The 27,315-nt window shown below is 42.8% G+C and overlaps 1 protein-coding gene across 2 annotated transcripts in view; it reads right to left on the bottom strand.

Annotated features, from left to right (window-relative positions):
* The window catches only part of NOD2 (nucleotide binding oligomerization domain containing 2), a 64,602-nt gene that overhangs the window by 6,173 nt on the left and 31,114 nt on the right, over positions 1 to 27,315 (bottom strand). Inside the window, exons 1-8 of one of the 2 annotated variants that reach the window (XM_075836924.1) lie at positions 23,802 to 25,553; positions 20,917 to 21,000; positions 19,244 to 19,327; positions 18,034 to 18,117; positions 17,867 to 17,950; positions 11,141 to 11,224; positions 9,469 to 9,552; positions 8,236 to 8,319 (exon numbers count right to left, since the gene is read on the bottom strand). In XM_075836924.1, the coding sequence (XP_075693039.1) occupies positions 8,236 to 8,319; positions 9,469 to 9,552; positions 11,141 to 11,224; positions 17,867 to 17,950; positions 18,034 to 18,117; positions 19,244 to 19,327; positions 20,917 to 21,000; positions 23,802 to 25,525 (2,312 nt within the window). In that variant the 5' untranslated portion in view covers positions 25,526 to 25,553. Of the gene's footprint in view, positions 1 to 8,231; positions 8,320 to 9,468; positions 9,553 to 11,140; positions 11,225 to 17,866; positions 17,951 to 18,033; positions 18,118 to 19,243; positions 19,328 to 20,916; positions 21,001 to 23,801; positions 25,609 to 27,315 lie in introns of those variants that run through there. The other variant, XM_075836925.1, reaches the window with a different exon arrangement.

Here is a 27,315-nt window from a genome sequence, read left to right as displayed (position 1 = left end):
TATAAATTTTATGCAAATAAAATTTTATAACCCAAATATTAAAAAACACCCAAGAATTCCCCAGAATTGGAATTCTTCCAAAAACACATCACAAAAAACCCTTAACAGGGTCAACATAAATAACAACATGACCAGGGAAGCCCTTGAGGTTACCGCCAAATCGAAACCAACTAGCCATCTGCCACCACCACTTGTTTTTACCTCCAGCCGTAACCCGGCTCGAAAGCACCGCTCACTTGCAGATGGCTTTTTCCATAAAGCACTTCAAAGGGGTAACACCCTAAGAAGCCTTCCACATATTTTGGGGGACGCATACCCCTGATGCGACCTCCCCCACCAGTTTTACTGACCAACCTCAAGGACTCCCCACGCCACTGCGAAATGGGCCTTGACCACCTCAAGCCTATGAGCTCCTCCACACCAACACCCCTCTTTCGATTCCTTCTGCCAGGGCCAAACTCCATATATCCATCCCAACCTCATTCAGGTGCACCCCATCATGTCTCCAGTAACACCCCACACCGGTTTCCAGGTCCCTGTGCCTGACCACCACTCCACCATGCTTTGCCACAAAAGCTGACACCGCCCTATTAACTTTTATTCTGGCCTTATTCAACCTTTCAACCGATCGAGCCAAACGCCACGACTTTCTCGGCACAATGTCCGACCAGACTATCAATAATCTCGGGTGCAAAGCCCATAAGCACAACAAATCGTGCTTAATGTCCCTAATCAGATCACGAAAAGGGCGCACTCCTAAATCATTTCCCCCCACATGCAACACTAAAATGTCGGGAACCCGGTCTAACTGGGTATATATTTGTACTTCCTGTACCACCCTAGCCCAGACCATTCCCCTAAAACCCAACCAGTGTAGGACAGCCTCTTCCCGCGGAATCCTCAGTTGGCGGCCATCAGGACGAACATCTGCCCTCAGAGCGCCCCAGTAAACAAAAGAATGCCCCAAGATCCAGACCAGACAAGGGCGTAAACCTGAAAAAAGAGAAAACACACATCTTACAATCCCATCCGCACTCCATTTTCTGACTCACACCTCCACTTTAGTAATAATTGAGCCCTGTTAAAGCAGAAGAGGACGCACGTAGGTACGAAAACGGTTAGACTCCCACCTCCCGATGCGCCTCACCCCCGCCTCATCCAACCCCCATCTCACCGCCTCCGTCGCCGCGCCAATTCGAAATGAATGTGAGGAATACTCAGTCTCCTGAACCCCGATTACAATCAAACAGCGCTTGAACACCGCACTAAACTGGAATCTAGATAGAAACGACCCGTCCTCATGTCGTAACAACGGAACCCCCGTTAACCCCCTTTTCCCCCAAAACGCAGCCACACAATGTACCGGGCACATCACCGAACCCTCTAAAGCGAACACTATCCGCCTACCCTTGCCCGTTATGTCAGTTTTTGACCTACGCAGCACAATCTCCACCCTGTCACCGAACAATTCCACATCATCCAAAGCTATACCGCCCGCCCGTGAAACACTTGGCGACACCAGTTCGCCAATTCTAAACGCCCCGAAAAAGGCTAACGAAAAGGCCAGGCGGAACAATCGGACTTCAAAACCCGAACTACAAACCCCTTCCACCGCCGATCCCAGCAGGCAAAGAATCTGAAAAGAAACCGGCCGCCGCCGATCCACCGACACTCTCCCCCTGCGAACCCCTTTCAAAGCTTGTACCGCTAAAAACTCTTTAGTCACATCCACCAATCCATGCAGTTTCAAACCAAACGCCACTGCGGACACAAACTTGTTCACTTTGGATACAGACACACCTGACTCATACGCGTCCCCCAACCAGTACAACAAAGCCACCAGTCTGTCCCGGTCAGACCGGACGTCACCTAGGGATCTCAGCCAAAGCTCCCATTGAGCCCAGCCAGCCCTGTATGATGCCCACGTAGAGCTTGCCAGCGATCGCTCGATCAATGCTTCTGCCGCAGCGAAACCAACTCCCAGAGATAATCCGGACAAACCATGCCGATCCGATCCGCTCCCGGCGCCAGCTGACGAAAACGGTCCCACTGCGAGCGAGAAAGGGCATCAGCAACACAATTTTCAATCCCTGGAACATGCACCGCCACCACCCAAGCATTTAATGACAAACATACTAGCACCAAGTGCCGTAACAGTTGCACCACTGGAGGAGATGACGCCGAGATATTATTGATAGCCACTACCACCCCTAAGTTATCACAGTGAAAACGAATCTTCTTGTTCCTGAGCCTGTCCCCCCAAATGGTCACCACGACCACAATAGGGAACAGCTCGAGTAAGGCCAAGTTTTTCGTCAAACCAGGTATCTGGCCACCCTCCGGCGCACCACTGGCCCCCACAATAAGCTCCAAATCCGCCCCCTCCAGCCGCATCCGTAAACAAATCTAAATCCACTGAATCCATAGCCCCATCCATCCAAAGTGACCGCCCGTTATATTGGCCCAAAAACTGATGCCACACTCCCAAATCTGCCCGGTGCTCACCACTCAATCTCACAAAATGATGCGGTGCCAACACCCCAGCTGCCGCCGCCGCCACATGCCTACTAAACACTCTGCCCATGGGCATGATCCGACACGCAAAGTTTAACTTCCCCAATACTGATTGCAAACTACGCAACGTAACCTTTTTAAGCCGAGCCAATGCCTGAACTTCCAACCGAAGCCCTGTCAATTTGTCTTCAGGTAGTCTACATTCCATCAAGACCGAGTCAATTTCTATACCTAGAAAACGAATAACAGTAACCGGACCCTCCGTCTTGTCCGGAGCCAACGGGACTCCAAAGTCCCTCATGACCCCCTGTAAGGCATACAAAATATTTGCGCACACGGTTGAACCACCCGGGCCAACACACAAAAAATCATCCAGGTAATGAATGACAGACTTCACACCTGCGACCTCCCGTATTACCCATTCCAAAAACGAACTAAATGCCTCAAACAAAGAACAACCCATCGGCAAACAACGATCCACAAAAAATTCCCCTTCCCAAAAACAACCCAACAACCGTTGGCTCATTGGATGAACCGGCAGTAACCGAAACGCCGCTTCAATATCCGTTTTCGCCAGCAAGGCACCTTCCCCCGCTTCCCTAACCAAAACCACTGCCTTATCAAAAGACGCGTACGCCACTGAACACAACTCTGGATCAATTCCATCGTTCACCGATGCACCCCGGGGAAAGGACAAATGGTGTATCAAACGAAACTTGTTAGGCTCACGCTTAGGCACAACCCCCAATGGAGACACCACCAAGTCATCCACCGGGGGTTCTACAAAAGGACCCGCCATGCGGCCCAAACTAACCTCCTTCCGCAATTTCTCGGTGACCACCCCTGCGTGTTGATACGCGGACCTAAGATTCCTACGAGTGACCGGAATGTCATACGGGGGAGCAGGAATCACAAAACCACAACTAAAACCGTCCTCAATCAACTTTGCCCCAGCCCTATCCGGATAATTACTTAGAAAGGGGGCCATTCTTGACCAGCTGCCCCCCCCGAAACCCCTCCCCTTTTTCCTTTTCGTAAGCATTTTGACGCACCATGAGACGTCCCGCTGTAATGGGAACACACGTGCTTGAAATTGCACGTGGCCCCAAATTTACATTGGCCGTCGTTAAATTGCCAACAGAAACCAAGTTTTGAACCGGAACTCTGACCTGACTGTCCGACCTGCCCTGCAGATCCCCCGCTCCCTGGAAAGGACTGTCCCGGCTTAACCGGAGCAGTCACCCGCAACCACAACGCGATGTCCTTCTGATCCCATCTAATGCTGGGTCGCACCGCCTTCCGCTGCCGAAACTGCTCATCGTAACGCAACCATGCCATACCGCCATAAACCCGATGCGCCTCCCCAATAGCGTCCATATAACAAAAAAGGGCAGAGCAATGTTCTGGAGCTTTTTCCCCCACCACACTAGCCAATATTGCAAACGCCTGAAGCCAGTTCACAAACGTTTGTGGAATAAGACGATAACGCCGCCGTTCCTCCTCCTCCTTTTTACTCTCGTCCCTTTTTCCTTTATCCAAATTAAATTTCGCCAAAGGAAGGAGAGAAAATATTTCCACATATTCGTCCTTCCAAATGCGCTCGAAACACACATAGACTTCACCCCGCGCTCTATCGTCCAACCGTACTCTATCGCCTTTTTGTGCCCCCTCCGTCTGTACCGACACCGCTACAGCCCCCCCGGAGCCCCCAGCTTGCAACCCCACCAGTGGCTGCCCCCCCCCAGCGCTGCCGTCCCCCAAACCGCCACCGGAGCTACTCCCGCCGATACCGACGCCTGTGACTTATCTAACTTATTCACCAGCTCGCGCAAACAACCTACTAAATCTGCGAAACCGCTAACATTCCCCCCAGAAGGCCCGCCATCGGCCGCGTTGCTCGACACGACCCTCGCACCCCCCGACAAACCAGCAGTATGAACAGAGATAGAAGATGAACACCCACCTGGCTGCTCAGGCGCTGTGATCCCGCCAGCCGGACTAACTTGACCACGCTGATGCTCTCTGACTTCTCCCTCTTCCAAATCCCTCGTCAACTGCGACCGCTGCCCACACACATAGTGAGGGCACGGAGATCCTCTTCCCGATTGTCCCGAAGGGCCGGCCTCCATTGGAGCACTGATGCTGAGAGGGCCAACCGCCTGTTGCCCGATCCACGGAACCAGACCTCTGACCGCACTCCACATCCCACAGGACTCTCCATCCTCCCTGCAGACAACCTCGTAGCAGCCAGCCCCCTGATTGGCTCTTCATCATGCGGGGCTGCCGACGTGCCCATCTCCTGTATCACCCCCGACGGAGGGGGGGTATTTGGAAAATTGGGAGCAGCCCCCCCCTCACCGCCAAGCACCGCCGCGGCTGGGGATTTCTGCCAGGCCGGGACCTCCTAGGGGATGCCGCTCTCCCTGGAGACCGGCCTGCAGCGACCCTGGAGGGGCTTCCCCGGCGGCGCCGTGCCCGCGGGATTTCCTCCGGGCTAAGTCTCGCCAGCGGGCGGGTACGCCTAGACCTGCGAGCAGTCACCCCCTCTGCAGAAACCGGATCACTTCCCCCACTAACCGGAGTCGTGAACAGCAGCGGGCTGCCCACATCTAAGTCCAGCACTGCAGCAGATGACAACGAGGGAGACGAGTGCAGAGGATCCGTCCCTCCCCCCTCTCTGGACACCGCGCGATGCGAGCGCCCGGGCCCTGCTGCCTGGGGCGCCGCCAGCCACACCAGCCTTGTCACCTGTGTCTCGAACCAGCCGTCCTCATGTGACTCCGCTGCCACCCGGAGCCGCTCCACCAGACCCTCGAAAGACGCCATCAACCGCCCAGGTAAGTACAAAAAATACAAAGGAACAGCTCACTGCTTATGATGTTCTTCTTCTCGCTGTCTCCCTCGCACTGAGGAAAACAGCGGGAAGCCGTTACTCTCACCCCCTCCTCCCTCCGAGCCCCTCCCCTAACTACGCTTATGCATCCCTCCCTTAACTACGCGTTATACCTATTAACCCCTTACTTCCCACTACCTCCTATCCTGTCATGGCGGCCTTCCCTTATGTTCTGTAGTCGTCAGTGCGGCCGCTCCTTCAGTAAGTTTTTGTTCTGTTTCTTTTATCCCTTTTATTTTTATAAACTGAATGCATTGCAACTATGTATATTTTTCATCTTTTAATCTGACAACTATTTTTAGTATTGCACTGCACTATTGTGTATTAAATTTGAAATATTAATAAGTCTCTTTCTTGTAGTCTTACAGAACTTAATCTTCCGAAGGTGAAGAACGTTACCTGTATTTGATGTTCCATTTAGATAACCTGTGTTATTGTAACTGGTTTTAAGGGAATATAGAGATGTAGGCTTCCATTACCTAGATAAGTATAGGTGGTGGTAGCATACTGTGGTATAAATTATTGGGGTGTTGGAAACTACAGGAGTAATTTAGCATAATCCAGTCATCTATAGTAGGTGGGTGTGGATTTATGTGGTAAATTAATAAACTCAGTAGTGTAGTTCACCCCTGTGACGTGACCTGAGGTCCCTATGAACACCGGGCACAACTCACTCACCTCAGGATCTTTGAAATTAAAACTTGGGAACCAAATTATAGTCTAGGGGTAATAATTTAGTACTGAAGTGCTGCATTGCAATTCATGTGAGCAAAGAGTCAATTTATGCTTACAGGGTACTGTGGCGTCAGTTGCTGAATAGATTTGCCTCCAGGGGGCAGTGAAGTAAAGATCTGTAGAACAAGAATTGTTCTTTCGGACCTGCAGACATCTGGCGTCTATTGACAGACACAACATTCTCAGCCAAAATAAATGAGAAATTTAAAAAAACGAATACCTTCAATAATATATTAGTGAATTACTATTAATGCATTACATTATGGACTGTTAATTGAAAAGTATAAATCTTAAATAAAGTATAATACACCAAGGGGTAACCAAATTTGCATAAATTTAAAGGAGAAAGGGGCTATGCCAATATTAGGTCTCCTGCTGTGCTGAACCAGTGGCATTGTTAGTGCTAGGCACCCATGGCACAAACCTCTGGATTTGTCATGTTCCCCTTGGTCTCTGCTCGCCAACCACAACTTTACTAAATTCCTAGGACACAGACACGAATGAATACGGACTGCTGCTCCAAAAGGGAGTGACTTGTGTGCGTCTGCTGACACGTTATCTCCTCATAGACAGCAGGGGAATAAAAGGAGGCGGTGAATAGTTTTGGGGATTATCTGACAGTCTTTCTGTGTGATAAAAGTGATCCAAGGAGGGCCTGACACTGAATACTAGCAGGTACTTTGTACAGATGTGCTCTCTGGTGGGCACTGTGTATGGGGAACTCACTAACAGACACTATGTATGAGGGCACTATCTGCTGGCTATAGAGTGCTGTGATCAATAGTGTCAGCCAATGAATGCCCCCTTATACAGTGCCTGTCAAAGTGCACCCCTATATACATTGCCTGTCGGAGAGTCCTCCCGTAAATAGTGCTAGCCATTTTGTGTGAAGGTACACTCTGGCAGGGACTGTGCATAGCGTCACTGTATGCTGCTATTCCTTTGACACATAATAAACCCATTGAAATAACATCTATAGACCTAAGTTCTGTGATGGTGTATGGTGGTATTATTTAGTCATGGTATGGTTGAGTTATTTGGCTTGTGATATCCAGCACTTTATTCCATTCGATTAAATTAATCGGCACAATAAAGAGGGTAGCAGGAGGATGCTTAAAGGCTATGGACACCTTTGAGGGCATTTTTTTTAATTTTTCTTTAAATAAATAGATTAGTCATTGTGATTGATGTAACTTTGTAATTCGTCTTTATTAAAAATCTGTTTTACTTTTGGAGATACAGCTGTTCTGTATTCTATATTCCGATACGGCTGTATCGTTCCCTTTACACTGAATCCGTCAGTCCCGCGGAGCTGACGGGTTCAGAGTCGGCGGGTCCTGCATGTCTGTGACACGCAGGATCCACCTGTCAACGATCACATCTACGTTCAGAACTTGTCAGCCGAGGGGGCCCAGGGACCCATAATGTTTGATTGACTTGTCCAAAGTAGACAAACCCTTTAACTCCTATGTCATAAGTAGAATGATAAGGGAATGCTCAAATAATATCTAATGTCTTTAGGTCTACAACATCAGCATGGGCCTACCAACTGAGGTAACAAGTGGTATGCAATACTTTATTGGGAGATACATTAGGAATTAGATAAGCAGCCATTGTGAACTTTACTATAACTATGCATAACATTTATTAGCATTAGTTGATCTTTACTGAAAATGATCTAACTATCTACCAGTTATTTGGCCCTGGGAGCAAATCTTGAGCTCCTAGGACATCTTGCAATACAGCGAAAATATAGTTAAGTGAAAATTAACCCATAAATGAGACATTCCCAAACGTCTTTCCCACATCTCCAACAGGTAGCTGAATATAACAGGTAAATACTATTTAAAAGTTGTGGGGTTTAGTTCCACCTTCTTTTTTCTGTATTAAGCCTACGCTCTTTTTAATTTGTTTTGAGATTTTTTTTTAAAATGATATATAGTTAGGGCTCAAAGACGAAAGTGCGCTGAAAACAGTGAGCAAGTGAATTTATCCCAAAGAAGCAGAGGTACATGTCTTATTTCCTGCTGTGTGGCTTAGACTTTGTATTAAAAAGGAAGCAAACTCCAGCAGATCACAGAACTCACACTTACCAGATGGCAGTAATAGTGTGGTTGGACTTCAGAGCTTCAGCTAGGGCAGATACACCGGTTTTACTGAAATCATTGTTCGACAGCCTATAGAAATAAAAACAATACATAATATTAGAGTAATAGCAGTGAGCTCTATGACCACATAAAAGGACAAAAATTGTACCCTACCCCTAAAATGATTCCTGAATATCCCAGTATGTGTTGGAAACAATGCTCTAATCTTGGATCAACATTTCATATATAAGGCAGGATTGCCCATCCATGCAGCAGTTCTGGTCTAATATTTTTAACTTCATTGAACGGCTTACCAAACTCAAGCTACCTGAGGCCCCCCCCCCCCCGACTAGCTTTATGCTTCCAAGAGCTAGATGAAGTACCAACGCAACGTAGAATAGTTACTGGTCAAATTCTGCTAGCAGCGTGTTCAGCGATAATTAGACATTGGAAAGATCCGTTCCCTCACATGTTGGAGGAAGAAAGTAGAATTGTAAACTATAATTATAGGATGGAAGAATTGCTAGCAACCTATAACTATCAAATTCCCAAGTTTAGGGCGCAATGGGTTATGTGGTCCCCGCTGGTTTTATAATTTCTGAGACGTACAAAACATTTGCTATAGCTAAGACCCCCCAAACCCCCCACACAAGATTGTGGATTGCTCTCACCTTCGTAGCTCGGCATACATGCGTTATGTATTTCAATTGTTATATGCTACAGATTGATTCATCAGCTGGGTGAACATTCTGTCGGTGAATGTGCCATGTCTGGCTTGTTGATGAAATTTAATAAAATAACTTTTAAAAGAAAAACGGAAGGCACTTTATAGGGCAGGTAATCCTTGCCAAGGGTGACAGTAAACATAGTAGAGGTGCTCACCATAGGGTGTTGCACTTTGGGTGTCACACAGTGATGGGCACTGTTCTGTTCCTGGATTCCACTCGGGTCCATTTGAGTTTTGAGGCAGTTAGAAGAGATATCTTGTCAGGTGCTTCTCATGAAGACGAAGAAGATGGACACATCAGGCACTTTAAAGAAGATTTTCAATTTGCCCATATTCTTCTTCATGGCAGCGCCTGACAAAATCTCTTCATAAAATGCCTCTACACCGATGAGGGTAAGAACAACAACATTTCAGACCTAAAACCGTGACAAATATCCGCTCGCAACAGGGACTATATTAAATTAAATTTAAAAAATGTTAATGGACTTAGTTGATAAGCATATTGAACTTACTTCAAAACCTTCAAGGCATGGTTTTTCTTGAGACTTTCTGCTATCAGAATGGCGTCACTATCCTGGAGTTTGTTTTCATCAATCCTGCAAAAAAAACAGAAAACAGTAAAAATATTATCATTTATTTTTGATATCTCTACATAATCGGCCTGGATTTCTTTGGACTATCATTTGGAGTAAATGTGTTCTATGCTGCATTACTAGCGCTATATTCCAAAATGACTGATCTGGCAACCTACTCAACGTAGAAATAATGTTATTTTTACTTTCCCTATATTAATAGCATCTAAAATATATTTATATCAAATGGGTATTCCAGACTTAAATATTTAGGATAGGACATCTATGTTTGATTAGTGGGGGTCCTATCAACATAATGAATGGGCCAAAGCGCTGCGTTTAATCCCTTTCAAGTGAATTGGACGAGCTTCAGTACCAGATATAGCTGCATGTACGGATGAGACGGCGTGACTGTGTCTGTGTTAAAGTCCCAAATTACCCCTTTAATGAAAGGTAAATGTGAACATTGGTGTGAAAATCAATAGTAGTTGCAGCAATAAAGATAGATGTATAATTTTTTTTTATAGGTCTAAATTGAGAAATGGAGATTAAATAAATGATATGGGGATTATTTTGGGCTGGCACTACTGCGTGAGCACTAATATGTGACTTTCAGTGCAGTATGAACTTGTTGCTATGTGTCTGGCACTACCACATGCAGTAGGTACTGTTACTACTATATAGGTCTGTGTAAGCGTTATTACATGGCTAGCACTACTGTAATGCACCATATAAAAGGAGGATAACCTGCACTCCTTTAAAATAAAATATCTTCATTCTTTATTGAAGCAGAAGAAACTATGCCACAACATAATGAAAATGCATCTTGAACCACAATGGTCAACATGTAAAAACTGGAGCTATACTTTCCAGTTCTAAATATATTTACTAGATCTGTTTATATAAAAGAGAAAAAAAGTGGTTTAACCTTTTTTTTCGTAACCCACAAGTGAACATAGTTAAAGGAGTTGTCCAGGCACGGAGCGGTTTTTCATACTGACGACCTTTCCACAGGAACGGTCATCAGTATATGATCAGCTGTTCCGGATGTCCATGCCGAAAGCAGATGGCTCCAATCACAGTATGGCGGTTGTGCTGCAGCACTGCAGCTCTGCTTCTATTCAAGTCAACGGTGCCATCTGCTTCAGACACCGGCCACTGCATGGCATCTGGTGCCCGGAGGCAGCCGGAACAGCTGATTTGTGCGGGGTCCGGTTGTCAGACCCCCACCGATCATATATTGATGACCTATCCTGTATATAGGCGATCAGTATAAAAAAAACGCTCCGTGCACGGACAACCCCTTTAAGTTACCCGGCCAACAGACCGTTTTCATAAAGTGGTCCATAGGGGAGGAGCTAAACATACCACTGCCCATGCTGTGAGATGGGACTATTTGTTTGCAATGAAGAAGAAAATTATTTGATCAGTGAGTTTAGTGATCCATCATTGATTTAATTCCTTATTTCACCTGTGTCCCAGTAGGCTAGGATAGCGTCAGCCACTTCTTTTATCTTGCTGGCTACATTTTTTTATGATACTTCAAAGAAACATTAAACTTCTTAATTTCATATTAGAACAAGCTATTCTGAAATTATACACTAATACTTACCAGAGTTCCTCTAATACGCTGTTCTTCTCCAACATGTCTGCCAGGGCCTCTCCTCCCGCACTTCCTATGTTGTTGCCCACCAAACTGAAAGTCAAAAGAGTTAAATGTATTACAATAGTATGACTGAATACCTGACATTATTCACCTGGAGAGGATTAGGAAAAGAATACCAGACTGATCATGTTAAACCCATCAGTCCAGGATTTCATCTGACATAACACTACAGAATCATCATAAAGTATGAGATGTATAAAAAGTCTCTTTGTAACATATTCACTTATTCTTATTCTCTTTCTTCTTCCCAATTCTTTGTTGCTTAGAACTTACTGAACAGCAATAGTACGTTTATAAAAAAAATTGAAGTCGTAATTTTTATTTCATTTTTTGCAATTTACATGAAAAAAAAAGACAAACAACTCATCCCCACCCCACTGTAAACAGACAAGGTACACCAATGATCTTATAATACATTTTTCTAAGATGTAGATTATTACAGTCCATTCCTATCTGATATTATATTAAGTTATACAAATTCGTCATCACTTGAAAAAAATAGGACTTTATACAAGGAAAGGAATCTTTACAGTCTGACCGTTGTTCCTCCCACACATCTCATAGATAAAAAGTACTCTGTCCCTGGTTAGGTTGGATGTGGCTAATCCTGATCTGTCAAGCCAAATTGACCAAAAAGTCTTCAAATATTTTCTTAGCGCCCCTATTTATATATCTACTCTTTTCCATAGATAATTTTGGACACGACTATATCATAAGTCAGCTTGATGAATTCTACATCTGTTACAAAAAGGTGAATCCTGCAATGCAATGTGTATAAGGACAGTGATGTTCTATATACTCTGTGCAATAAGTAAATATGGGACAACCTGTTTGTTTCACTTAGTGATTTTTGTGAAGTTTTACGTAGGATATCCCGCCATTGCTCTTCCTCAATTGGATGTCTTATTCCCACTTCTATTTTGTATTCAAAGGAAACTTCTCTTGGAGTTGACTTACAAGGTGCTTATATACCTGGTATTCCGCATTTCCTACCATATCTAGAATTAAATTACGCCACTGCCATAATTCCGTTCCTTCCGTTAGCTTTTTCTCTTTTATTGCGTCTCTCAATTTCAGATATTTGTATGTAAAACTGGTTATGAGGTCATTCGCATTTTGCTTGTAACATAGAGAAAAGTTCTCCATGTATGAAAATATGTAGGTGTCAATGAATACCTGTAAATTTCCACCTGATAAAACCTTCAAGACTGGCCAATTCAGAAAGCCATGTCGTATTCTAAATTGGGGTGGATTGTGTACAGCCCAAAATACCTAACATACCTCACGCCTTCCACCATTCTGTATGAATTTTATATATCGTGGGCTTTCATTTGGTGGGAGTTTTGAACTTTTTGAGCTTCTAAAGCTTTAAATAAATGGTCAGTGGTTAAAAAATACATTGTATTATAGCCGTGTTAGTATCATTGTCCAGCAGTCCCCATTCTCTGAGATGTTTTTGTTGGGCAGCTAAGTAATAAGCTCTCGGATCAGAGACCATCAGACCCCCTTGCTTCTTTGTAAAGTTTTTTTCTAGTTTATTCATTTCAGGACGGACAGCATCCCGTGAAGCACACGCCGAGGTACCACAGGTGCCAGTGCCATTGTGAGCCTCACAATATCCTCTTTGGATCCCTCAGGTTCTTATCAGGACGCTTCCCACAAGGTAGGCAGTAGAAAAGTGGCACCTATGACTGTTGCACAGCACTGGGACAGGATAAAGGCAGGACAATAGTGGAAGCACTCACAGCGTGCGACTCCTTACTTTGACAGCAAAGTCATGCCCTCCAGTATTTCTCTTTTTGCTTTATCCTACCATATGTTTGGGGTCTCATACCTTTGGGGAATGGAAAACTATCTGACCTTTTTCCTCTGTGCCTTAATAATTTACCAAGCAACTACTAAAAAGTACTCTGCACTTATTATACATCCTCTTAAAGGGGCAGAAACATATATTTGTACCTAGATTCCCATGGGGTCCCCCCCATTTTTATAACCAGCCCGATACAACACAGCAGCAGCAGCCTAGCATTACAAGGGTGGGAAGGTCCACTGTTTTTGGCCCTTCCCAGCCTCATAATACCAGCCTACGGCCGCCCCAGTACCCGACCATCACAACAGATGGTCGGGTACTGGATCGTACCAAGCTCTTCCCGGCACCCCTGGTGGTGGTGGGTACCGGGGTAATAATGGGTGGTTAGTGCTAGCCTCTGCACCGGCTAACACTAAGTACCGCCTTAATAATGGACGCTGTCAATCAGCCAACTGCCATTATCTAGGCACTAATAAAGTTTAAAAAAAAACACAAAGACAATTCTTTTTTATTGAAATAAGAAATCCCCAACAAAACCCTCGTTAACCATTTTATTAAATTTTAAAAAAACGTAGATCTACGCAGTAGTCCAACGAATCGAAGATGTAGTCCAATCGGTACATCAAAATCTGCAACAACATAAAAAAACAGTTATCAATGTGAACAATAACAATACTTCTACTCACCTACACACATATATACACGCACACACACACAAACAACCATACACAAACACACACATATACACAAACACACACATATACACAAACACACATCTACACACAAACATATATACAAATACACCCATATATATACACAAACACACCCATATATACACAAACACACCCATATACACACATATACACAAACACACACACACAAACATCTACACACAAACATATACACATACACCCATATATATACACAAACACATATACACAAACACACCCATATATACACAAACACACAAACACACATATAAAAACAAAAACAGACAAAGACACATACCCAAACACACACACTGTTTCTTTTAAATGCTGCTTGGGAACCCGCTCGATCCACTATATAAGGCTGCGCTATAGTGCAGCATTTAAAAGAAACAGGATCCTGACCTGTCCATAGAGTTTAAGGCAGCACAGAGTATTTCAGGAGATGAGCGTGCAGATTCAGTGCTGCTGTGAACTCTGCTCTTACCATTATGTAGCTCTCAGTCTGTTACCTCTCCTCCACTCCTGTCCTCAAGAACACCTTCACATGATTGGCAAGTCACCACGTAATGGTAAGAGTAGAGTTCACAGCAGCACAGAGTATTTCAGGAGATGAGCGTGCGGATCTTGTGCGGGGTGGTGACTTGCCAATCATGTGAAGGTGTTATTGAGGACAGGAGTGGAGGAGAGGTAACAGACTGAGAGCTACGTAATGGTAAGAGCAGAGTTCACAGCAGCACTGAATCTGCACGCTCATCTCCTGAAATACTCTGTGCTGCCTTAAACTCTGTGGACAGGTCAGGATCCTGTTTCTTTTAAATGCTGCACTGTAGCGCAGCCTTATATAGTGGATCGAGCGGGTTCCCTAGCAGCATTTAAAAGAAACAGGATCCTGACCTGTCCACAGAGTTTAAGGCAGCACAGAGTATTTCAGGAGAGGAGCACGGCCGGCCACAGGCAGCCGGTCGTTTTTCCAAGCCGTGCTCCCATTATGCACACGACCGTAAAAACACCCGTTATTGTGGGTCGTAATTACGACCCGCAATAACGGGCTCATAGACTTCTGTTACCCATGGGTACCTTCCCGTTTTCTCACGGGAAGGTGCCCGTGCCGTTAAAAAAATAGAACATGTTCTATTTTTCTATTTTACGGGCCGTGCTGCTATAAAATTTAGGGTATGTTCACACGACAGCGTCCGTAACGGCTGAAATTACGGGGATGTTTCCGTCTGAAAACATCCCCGTAATTTCAGCCGTAACGGCATGTGCAGGCGCTTGAACGCGGCGTCCATTACGGACGTAATTGGCGCTGCTATTCATTGGAGTCAATGAATAACGGCTCCAATTACGGCCAAAGAAGTGACAGGTCACTTCTTTGACGCGGGCGTCTATTTACGCGCCGTCATTTGACAGCGGCGCGTAAATATACGCCTCGTGTGAACAGACAAACGTCTGCCCATTGCTTTCAATGGGCAGATGTTTGTCAGCGCTATCGAGGCACTATTTTCGGGCGTAATTCGGGGCAAAAAATCCCGAATTACATCCGTAATTAGTGCGTGTGAACACAGGGTATGCGGACAAATGACGGCGCGTAAATAGACGCCCGCGTCAAAGAAGTGACCTGTCACTTCTTTGGCCGTAATTGGAGCCGTTATTCATTGACTCCAATGAATAGCAGCGCCAATTACGTCCGTAATGGACGCGGCGTTCAAGCGCCTGCATATGCCATAACGGCTGAAATTACGGGGATGTTTTCAGGCGGAAACATCCCCGTAATTTCAGCCGTAACGGACGCTGTCGTGTGAACATACCCTTATAATGACAGCACGGCTCGTAAAAGCGGCCGGCCGTGCTCGTAATTACGAGTCGTAATTACGAGCACGACCCGTAAAATAAAAAAATAGAACATGTTCTATCTTTTTAACGGCACGGGCACCTTCCCGTGAGAAAACGGGAAGGTACCCGTGGCTAACAGAAGTCTATGGGCCCGCTATTTCGGGTCGTAATTACGACCCTTAATAACGGGTGTTTTTACGGTCGTGTGCATGAGGCCCCGTAATGACGGGTGGCTACATGTGTGCACCCGTCATTACGGCAGCGTTGCTAGGCGACGTCAGTAAATAGTCACTCTTCAGGGTGCTGAAAGAGTTAACTGATCGGCAGTAACTGTTTCAGCACCCTGGACAGTGACTACCGATCACAATATAGAGTACCTGTAAAAAAAAAAAAGACGTTCACACTTACCGGGAACTCCCTGCTTCCTCCAGTCCGGTCTCCTGGCCGTTGCCTTGGTGACGCGTCCCTCGCGACATCCGGCCCGACATTCCTTGATGACGATGCAGCCCATGTGAGCGCTGCAGCCAATCACGGGCTGCAGAGGCCTCTGCAGCCAATCACGGGCTGCAGAGACCTCTGCAGCCAATCACGGGCTGCAGAGGCCTCTGCAGCCAATCACAGGCTGCCGCGTCAGAAAAGAAGGTCGGACTGGAGGAAGAAGAGAGACTCGTCCGCAAGACAACGACCAGGTACGTATGAAATGCTTTTTATTTTATTTTTAATCAGCAGCCTCTTTTCTCTATCAGTGATTGATAGAGACAAGTGGCTGCCGATTTGTATAATATTTTTGACCGGGTTCGGTCAAAACGGGTTCGGCCGAACCCGGTGAAGTTCGGATTCGCTGCGAACCGAACTTTTCCGGAAGTTCGGACCGAAACCGGGTTCGGTTGTCCCGGTTCGCTCATCTCTAGTCTTCACGGTCCCATTCACTTTAGCGGGTGAATCGGGTCCATGAAAACTGACCCGATTCTCCGATCTGTGGAAAAATAGGACAGTGTCTATTGTATGACGTTTTCAAAATCACAGAAGGAAAACTTGCAATGGGCTCATGGTGACCTACATCTAGATACATTTTATGGAATACGCGGCAATGAACCAGCACTATACATATTCCATAAACATGTACTATTATTCACTTGCAATTTATGTAGCTATAGATTACTCATTGTAGGCCTGAGGTTTTGCTAGTTTTATTAGTCATTTTAGCTATTTAAGAAAATATACAGAACACTGTTTTAAGAGAAAATCAGACATTTTCCCTTTCTTCATAATTACAGAAATTAGGATATATTACCAAACTTGAAACATTTAAGTGATATTTTAAGCTGAATTTTAGATTTAGCTTTATACACAATTTCACAGTTTTATATATAAATATAATCTATCTAATAAATTGAGTAACTTTAGTCATACATTGACACTGCAGCACTCACTATTCGGCTGGCTTCTGAGCTGACGGCACCCAGCACTATCTGCTGAGTCAATGTCTTCACAGAGATTTTTCTAATAATTTACTTCTTTGATAGGTAGCCTTTAACAAACCGAACAATACCCCATAACCACCCGATAGGAAACAGCTGGGATTCTACCTGTAAATCATCAGAAAGGAAGGTATATTTAAGGCTAAAATGGGGCATTTGGACATCAACCCCTGACGAAGCATCAGCGAAACGCTCGTCGGGTTAAGCAGAGGTCCCCTCTCCCGGTCCTAGTCTCCTATTTTCATCTTCTGCTACGTAGGTGTAGGTATATTGCCTTGCATGTTATGTATACTTAGGACTGCACTTTACATATACTCTTTATACCATACTTATGTGTCCATCTGTGCAGGGCGTACCATGCCGAGCACCTGCTCAGTAATATATATGTATGCACTTTAGCCGTATATAGGAGTTTTTAGACCATTTTTACATCTGGGGGGCCACTCTGCTTTTATGTTCGGATTCCGTTTCTGTTCGAGGGTCTATGGTATTTTATTATGTATAACTGTTACATGTTGTTTTTTTCTGTGTGTCTAATTGACTTTAATAAAGACTGTTTGTATTTTTTCAAATACCTGGTCGTGACTTGTTCCTCTTTCTGGTATAGGTAGCCTTTACATTAAGCACTATACAGTAATCTGAAAACCTAACTGTCCCATAATACAATACAGCACAGAGCATTATAGGAGCTTAGCTAAGTATCTATTGATTGCAGAATTATGAATTCAGCTCTGGATTACAAGATATTAGCAAAGTTGTTATATATACACATATATATTGGAGATCAAACATGGGTATACACTTTAGAGTGTCTAAAACCCTGTTTACCTTACTTTACCTGAGCCATATCAAAGATTTGTTATCCTGTAGGGCATCTGCAATAGCTTTTGCCCCACTGTTGCCCACTTGATTCCCCCAGAGCCTGAAAGAGAAACATTTGATTACTGGTATGTTATATTGCCAACGTGAAAAATGTCAAATCATATTGGTGTTTTCATTACTTACCCTAGATATTTTATTGATTTGTTATCACTTAGGCCGGCTGCTAATATCTGTCCACCAGCATCAGTAATAAAGTTATTTCCAAGCCTGAGGAACAGTGGATATGATATTTACGGTTTAATATCTGATGCCTTATATAGCAGCAACACAACATTACACAAAAAATATATTATACAGCAATGGACCCAAATTATGGGAGTCGTATTAAACTTCAGTCACCTCTTTGCCCTGCTATAGGCCGTACTCTTCTGTAAGGGAGTCTAGCAGTATTTAATGACAGCCATACACCAAACGCTTATGCATTTTAATCTAAGATTATAATTATAAAGTGCAGGGTGAGCAGGAGAAGGGGACAGATCTGGAGCTGTACTGGCTGGTCAGTGGATCTTTTTTAAAGGATCCTAAATGGGTCCTGCCCTGGTACCTTAATAAAATTCAGCAACTCTCCAAATTCAGTCACCAGCCAGCCTGGGTATGTCCGGCTTTGAAATCTTTTGCCGCTAATATGTGCATCATGGACTGGTATCTATCTACATTCACACTGCACCAACAGGGTTAAAAGCTAATTTGGATGGAAATGCATTTTAACACCTTGATGAGTCTGTTTTTGCTTTATAGGGGTGATCCGCTTTAGACAATCCATTTTTGTCAGAAAGTTGCCCCAAATATGATTATGACCATTTGTTCTGCTTCTGAGACTCCCAGGAATAAGCTGTAATCTGTGAGGAAGCCCAGCAGCAAGTGTTCAATTTCCCTATGGAGCCTCCACAGGTCAAATGAAGCATTACATGGTGCCCATTGAAAGCAATGGGCTGTCTATATAATGCATGGATGTGCTGGACCCTTCCCCATGTATAATGTTAACTTATTTGGGCACCTTTTACCCAATACTGAGAGCATTTTGCTATAAACATCTATTAGCAAAATCCCTTCATTCTTATGCTGTCAGATATTATTTGCCTTGTTAGACAAGATTCTTATAACAGAATATCCACTGGTATCCAACCATATGAAGTAAGTAAAAGCTAAAGGAGTCCTTCCATTATTTGGAGCTGCTGATTTTCTGGTGGCAGAGGGAGCAGGGTAGTGATAATTGGAGCTCCTCTCTCTATGCCATACAAGTGCCCTGAAAACTAAGCATCGCCGTGTATGTCACCAGTGCAGAACTACATTTCGTAATTTGGTTTTATTGCAGCATAATTTGTTTCTTTACCTCAGTGACAGAAAGTTCTGCTTGTGCTTCAACATGTAAGCAATGGAATTCATGCATTCATCCGTCAGCCTATTGTTGAATAACCTAGAACATTTAGGACTATTAGTTAAAAGAACTAAATAGAGTGGTTAGTCTATGCTTGCACCACATTTGGCCAAAATGTATGTGTTTTTGTATCTATGAAAAAAGTACACAAATACATACTGTAAAGTTCCCATAGGTGTTTATGTGTACAATTTATGACACACCGTTCCACATCCAAGGGCATAAAAGCCAAATATAAACGTAAAAGGGTAGTTTTATGAAAACAAGCCTTGTGCATAAACCCTATTAGGGCATATGGACATCATAGAGGGGACTCCTGAGCCAAAATGGAGAAACGTTCTCTAAGGTTGGCACCAGTTTGGGCGGATTTGACCCATTCATGTATTACATGGATGACCTTCCATCTGAATGGCCGCCATGTAATACTACATTTCCCCTGAGGCCTCTGCTTCCCCTGACAAATCATCTCTGATGACACAACCCCTTTAATGTACCCACATATATTTACAGTATGGAAAGTTTACTAATCTGCTAATGTTAAAAACAAATTATAGACCAAGCGTGGTGTGAATGACCTTTATACACAATACGAAATATATCCTAGCAAATGGAGAAATGTTTTGGCTGAGTTTGGACAGTTTGCACATATTAAAATACTGGCAAATATACAGATACATCACTAGACACTTTCATAAGAGTAAGTAAAAATTTGGGAACCATGCCGGCAAATATTTGCCCCAACCCTATGCTTATACAACTGCATACACCTGCCATTTACTTTTTGAATACATTTGTATTGGAAAAAGCATTAGACTTTGCAAATGTATACAGATGTATAGTAAACCATATGTGTTCCAAAATGACTCTCTTTTGGCCTACATCTGGCTTATAGAATTTAAATGTACAGTATACATTGGTAGCATTTTCCAACATATATGCTGACCATAGTGGAATAAGTGGTGTAAACCGACCCTAAGATAGTTATTGTTGGATTGACTTTACAATTATGTATCAAGCCAATGGGTATAGTTATGCTGCCTATGCCGCGGTCGCTATCTTAAAAGCTGCAATATTTTAGTGGTTCTTGAGTTCTCACCCAGCAAGGGCTTATTTCTGTGAGCATATACTGTATCAGCTCCATATTTATTTTGTTTTTAAATGCCAGAAATTAAGAAAAAATAAATTAATACGATTGGGATTTATTTTTAATGCTCACATTTTTTTTTTTTATTCTATCTTATGCTTTGACTTTTAAGCACATAAAATACAACATAAAAACATGATATCAAAGTAAATATTTTTTTTATGTTGTCAGCCTTAATATACCAAGATCAGAGTGGGTTATGAACACTTATTTTGCTCTTATATAAAGGATCTTTTCACAATTTTTCAAATTTTGACAATCCCATTTTCAATGACTTCAATAATATTCTGCCCTCCAAAAGAAGAAAAAACTTTCCAAATGCTGTGAGAACTAACAAATGGGCATTTGACATCAGAAAAATCAATGGAACCACTAACATTATGTCCATAAATTATATTAGTTGGTTTAGTTGTTCACAATGGAACAAGTTTTACTGTAGGAAAATGTTTTATATAGTTAGTAACATAATTTAATGAGTACATACGCAATCTTCTGGAAGTTCGGCCAGTGAAGAACATGTTCCATGAGGCTGCAGAGTCCTTTGTCAGTAATGTTATTGTCTCTCAAACTATAACAAGAAAATTGTGTTGTTTTTTTTAGCTAAATTAAATTTGTATTGTAATTTAAAGTGATCCACTTACATTTCCTAGAGCTATGTCGGAAAAGTTTCCCGAGGCTCTTCTGAGAACCTTAACCAAAATTTTAACTCTAAATGCAATTCTCCTTTAACTTTCAGCAGATCATTGCCCTGTACAACAAATGCTTGTTCATTGGCTTATTGGTATTTTTATGCGGCCAATAATATGGTCGCTATTCGGCAGCACATCTTTCTGTTTATAGAGGGAGATGTGCTGCCGACATGATGGAAATGTATGAGGATGAATGATCATAGTAACGATTGTTCGTCCCCATACATTACTGATCATAGCTCCTTGTGAAAGGAGCAAACGAGATCATCTTCACAGCCCAAATTGGGCCATGTAAAAAGACCTTTACTTCTTAGTTCTGGTATACTCAGAGCCAAACATCCTAGGACCAATAATTATCAACATCAGTATGTTTTAAGAATGAGTACCAGATGAAACCCAAGTAAGCACAGCAAGAACATAGAAAACTCCATGTTTAAATTCATTGCTTACATGTGTCTTCAGATAAGTACAAAGTATTTCTGTTCATGAGCATGCTGATCTTTTCTGGAACACTGATTATATTAATGAGGTTTCATAGCAGGTGGTAATGTCTAATAGAGATGATGTTCATCACTTGAAGATTTGACTCTCTTATTATTAAAGGGGTTGGACATAAATTGTGTATAGTTGATGTAAATCAGGGGTGCACAACCTGCGGCTCTCACTGCCGTTCTGTGTGGCCCCCCCAGCCATCAGGACACAGACAAGCATGTAGTTGAGAAAGAGACGCTGTCAAAAGACAGACGCATCCTACTGATGCAAAGTACGGAGTGCCATCATTAGACAGCAGCTTCATTCTCTTATTCCTGCATTGATCATAGGCATCAGTGCAGGACTTTAAAGATACATGAGTCGCCTATTGGTGACTGTTCACATGTTCTGAAGACCCTCTCTCAAAAAAAACATCGATAAAATTCAGAGGAGGGGAAAGAAAATGGTTAATGGGCTACATAACATAACCTATCAGGAAAGACCTAAATAATGAAACATGTATGGCTTAGAGGAGATAAGGGACAGAGAGGATATGATAGACACATTTAAGTACATAAATGCTGTTAGTAAAGCTTAGAAAGGCTGGATTTTTAGGAAAAGAGGATTTCTAGAACAACCGGGGACACATTGAAATCGGAAGGAGGAAGACTGAAATGTAACACAAGGAAAACTTATTTTCAGAAAGGGTGATAGATCCATGGTATAGTCTTCCAGCAGCTGTTGTGGGGACATCAGATAGAAATGGAGCTGCAAAAAGGGGAAGCGCCGAGATCAGGTAGGTACTAATGGTGCACTGCGTGGCTGGCACTAACAAGGGGGCACTGTGTGGCTGGTACTACTGGTATTCTCTCTTTAGTGTTCTGTGAATCCCTGTTTCATGCACTGCCCACTCTTGCATGGACTAGGCATAATACATTGGGGCAGATTTATTATTCAAATTGAGCCAGGTGTCTGGCGTACATGCTGTGCCTTACATTTATTAACTGTTTTTTTTTACACACTCGACAAGGGTGCGTGGCTTAGTAGGAAATGGGGTGTGGACGAACAGAAAGGGCTTTACCACAAACCATGAGGTGGTATAAGGAAGAGGAAAGTGCTTAGCATGTATAGCTATATGCACCATTTTTATCACACATGCGCCAAATTGCACCACTTTGATAAATTTAGCACATTTTCTGACTGGGTTTTCTAAGTTTACATCGTATTAAACAGTATTAATCGTCAGTTTTACCTCTAGTAAATTCTTTAAAGGAATACACTTATACAATTATTGTATATTCGATATGCGATAAACATCTGATGAGCAGGGGTCCCATCTCTGGGACTTCCATTGAGGGAATGAAGGTCCCCTGGTCCCCTGTTCGGCACTCTAGAGAGGCTTAGAAAAAGTGGAGAGGTGGCCACACATAAATGCTGCTCTTTCCATTGTAGTTTATGGGAGTTGTGAAATGCTGAGCTGTTTCCATGTTTCTCCCAATAGGTGTGTGTCTCAAAAGTGGAACCCTATTATACCTTTGTGTTACAAATTGTCTATAGGCTATAAATCTCCCCTTTAAGTTTTATTGCGGCCCTTGGGTGTGGTACAAATTGCCATTTTGGCCCTCGGAACTAAAAACATTGTGCACCCCTGCCGTAAATGAACAAGTAATGCCACTTAGTAAGTATAAAGCCTCATAGACGGCCATTTTATGGTTCAGTTTTGTACAGAGCAGTAGTACGGCTTCCAATCTAGTTAATAGGGCCTTTACTGTACCTCAGTCTGCCTCCGATTTCAGACAGAAATAAAAATTGTGGTATGCCCCACAGCATTGCTTCTAGAGGAGGATAGCGCCATACACAAGTCACTCAGCGGAGTCTGTATGGCAGCACACGAAGGCTGTATGACTGTATACAGAGGAGCTGTACACTGCCACTGTTCTGCCATATGCATGAGGCCTTAAATCTTGTGCTTGTCACTCACATGACTGCTTCGTTCATAGTCCCCTGCCCCTTCCCATCTGGACTTCCCAAAAATGAGGTGGAATTAAAGCAAAGTTTTCAATAGTAAGTCGCATTCCTTGTTAAGTTTTGTCAAATGTGCACAATCTATAAGAAAGTTGACAATCCCTTTAATTAACATTTGATATTCCCAGTTTGGTTACAACCTGGAGATTATGACTCACAAAATAAGGAAACCGTAGCCACTTACTATAGAGCATGACATTTGTGAAGGCAGGGCATCAACTGCTCTATTCCGATGTCCCCAACAGAATTGTGATCCAACTGTATGCCAACTGGTTTCTTTAAATGCTTAAGTACATAAGCCAATGCGGTGCACTCAGCTGGCCCAATCCCACAGTAGGTCATCTTCAAGTGATCAATGTCTAGATTTTTCACAGCCCTCTCAGACAAAGTCATATCTTGTAATTCATAAATACACTTTATGAGCCAGACAAATTCTGGCATTGCATGCATGCTTTTCTTCTCATCTTTCAAAGCAGGTGGTATGGAATTAAAGTGCTTCTGGATTCCCTTGGACAAACATGATTTAATGATTTTACATTTCCTCTGAAGTTTTATTGGGTGCCATGAATCAACCAGATTGTTATAAACTGCACTAGAGAACAGACCTGCCACAAATGTTGCGGTGATCTGGAGATTTCTAATCTCTATCTTGTGTAATACAGCTTTATTTTGTCTACGTCGAGTTGGCTCTAAACATAATTGAGAAATTCTGTGAAGTTTTCCCCAAGATTCATTGGCTACGTTTCTATTCCATTTAAATAGTTGGCGGAGTGAAGTTGAGGCCACATCATCATTCATTACCATATACACTGCTGCAAAAAAGCACTGAAACGTAATATGAAGGAATTCATAATAGTGGGCGGAAGCTTCCTTTTCATCTGAAAAGTTCCTTGAAAGAACAAGGAACCCTAAGGCTATGTCCTCCTCAGTAATCCCTTCCATAGCAACATCATGGTAAGAAAATACATATAATCCTTGGCACAGACCATTAAGTGCCAGTTTCCCAAGGTGTCTGATCGAGTTCACTTTTTCTGAGAGAATATTCTTTGTTATCTTAAACTTTGCCGAGGAATGGAGGAGGAAATGTTTAAGAGTTAGAACATACATATCCGTCATGGTCTGTGGAGTTTTGCTTCCACAACTTATTAGTTGCTTATGACACTTTGAAACAATCCAGCAGAACACAGGAATATTGCAAAGTCCGTGGAGAGAAGAATTGGCTTTCACCAAACTGATGATGTCTCTTGACGTGTCTGGGTTACTGTGATGCTTCCTCATAAAAACGGCAATCCCTTCTTCAGAAAACCCTCTTAAATGCATTTCTTTTCTTACATGTTTCCTTAGACTTATATTCACAACATCAGGTCGGCTGGTGACCACTTTTATACAATCTTTCATCAGATTTCCTTGAATGAGGTTGAAAACAAGATCTGCGATACTTGTTGGTTCAGTAGGAGAGCAGTGTTTTCTATCATCTGTGAAAGCAAACTTAAATTCATCCAATCCATCAAAAGTGATGAGGACCTGCCTTGGGTTGTCAAGAATGAACCGGAATATTTTATCCTGAAGTTGATCTGATGGCCAGCAGCATTGCTCATACAGAAGTGTCTTTAAAGACATTGGCTTGGTAATACAGCACAACCGTCTACAACTAAATGGGAAAATGAAGCAGAAGTTTTGGAACGCTTGTCCATCAGCCCAGAGATGTTGGATTTGTTGAAGCAATGTACTTTTACCGCTCCCGGCATCTCCAAGTATGAGAACAGTATCTGCATTGTCATTAATTATGCCTTGGACATTAAATACACTCAGGAGATCCTGTTTTTGGGATCCTTGCATATTATCGGAGTTGTTCGAATTTTTTGGTATCTCCAGGACACTCTCTGTGTAAATGTTCTCCAAACACATATTCTCCGATCCATCATAAGTGCTAAGAAACTTTGACTGGGCAGATATTGTAGTCTTCAATTTATTTTGATATGCTAAACAAACTAAAACAAGATAAAAATAAGCAAATTCACATTTTTTTTATATACTATCAAAATATTTTATTTCTATGTATTGAGATATTTGTCTTTCCATTTTTTCTCTACTTTAATGGATGACGCCTTAATGGTCTTGTTCTCGGGCGCTGCTGGTTCTAATTGATTTTTATTACATTTTCTTTTGACTTTTTACAATACATCGTATATACATAGTAGTTGTATTGTGCTCTGTCAGACGATTCTGTCAGTTCAGCTGAACTGACGGCTCGGCGGAGAGCGGGTTCTGCGTGTCTCTGACGCACAGGATCCAGCTAATATCGATCACATCTAGGTTCATAACTTAGATGTTATCGTTATTACCTGTATCCTGTGTGTCAGAGACACACAGGACCCGCTGTCAGCCGAGCCGTCAGTTCAGTTGAACTGACAGAATCGGCTGAGAGTGAACGATATAGCTTCTTAGTATACAGGATACATAGAAGCTGTATCATAAAAAGCAAAAGTATTTTTTAATAATAGTCAATGAGAAAAGTGATTAAAAACACAAAACACATTGATTTATTTAAAAAAAAAAAAAAAAAAAAGCATTCCGCTCAAGGATGTACATAGTACATAAATAAAAAGATTACAAATTATACTGAAAATGTTCTCACAAAACTTTATATTAATCTGCTAAGCTCTTCCTGCACTATATTATACTTTTTTTTGTCAGATAGGGTAACCTGTTCAATGTGTAAAATTCCAGACCATAAGGGTATGTTCACGCGCTTAGCAAAAAACGTCTGAAAATACGGAGCTGTTTTCAAGGGCCGATTTAGGAGCTGTTTTTGAGTCAATGAAAAACGGCTCCAAAAATGGCTCAAGAAGTGATATGTACTTATTTTTCACGAGCGTTTTTTAAAAAACGCCCCGTCGGAACACAACACAGTTTTTTCCCATTGAAATCAATGGGCAGATGTTTGGAGGCGTTCGGATTCCGATATTTCAGCCATTTTTCGGCCGTTTACGGGCTGAAAAATTGCCAAAAATAAGCCGTGTGAACATACCCCAAGAGCTGATTTTTGGGACAGGGGCTGAGGGGAAACACTGTTTACATGTCAGATTTCCTGAATCCATAGGGATCAATGTACATACTGTAGCTGGTGCTTGTACTGTCTTGTAAGCAAACACTAGTCCCACCTTAACGACCGTTTTCTACATCAGCTCCCAGACTGGATTATGACACAGTTTACATTACAAAATTTCAGCACCAAATATTTTTGTCCGGTTAACGCCTAAAGAGACTTCCCGTTTGCTATAGGCATCAGCCAATACCTATTATTAATGTCAGTTAGCAGTGCACGTTATAATATGATTTTGAGGTACAAAAGAGGAAGTCAAATTTAGTGAAATATCAAACACGTGGATGAAGATGAAAGGCTAAAATAAAGCAAATCTAAATGAAACTCAAAAATGTTTAGGATCTAGACAAATTGCATTGTGTTTACACAATATCTTTTCATCTGATATTCAAATAATACCCATCTACAAAAGGTAGTTTTCTCTTAACAGGCATTTATGGCATATCAATCGCACTTGTCATAAATGTCTGACCAGAAGGGTCCGATGACTGGTACCCCCACCAATCTCGATAATGAGAATGCCCAGTTACCGTCTCCGAGAGATGGTCTCACAAATGTTGTCCCACCTCGTTGTGTTAAATAGGAGACACGT

Source organism: Rhinoderma darwinii, chromosome 9 (assembly GCF_050947455.1).
Source record: "Rhinoderma darwinii isolate aRhiDar2 chromosome 9, aRhiDar2.hap1, whole genome shotgun sequence".
Classification (NCBI taxonomy): Eukaryota; Metazoa; Chordata; class Amphibia; order Anura; family Rhinodermatidae; genus Rhinoderma; species Rhinoderma darwinii.
This window is presented reverse-complemented; position numbering and strand designations above follow the sequence as displayed.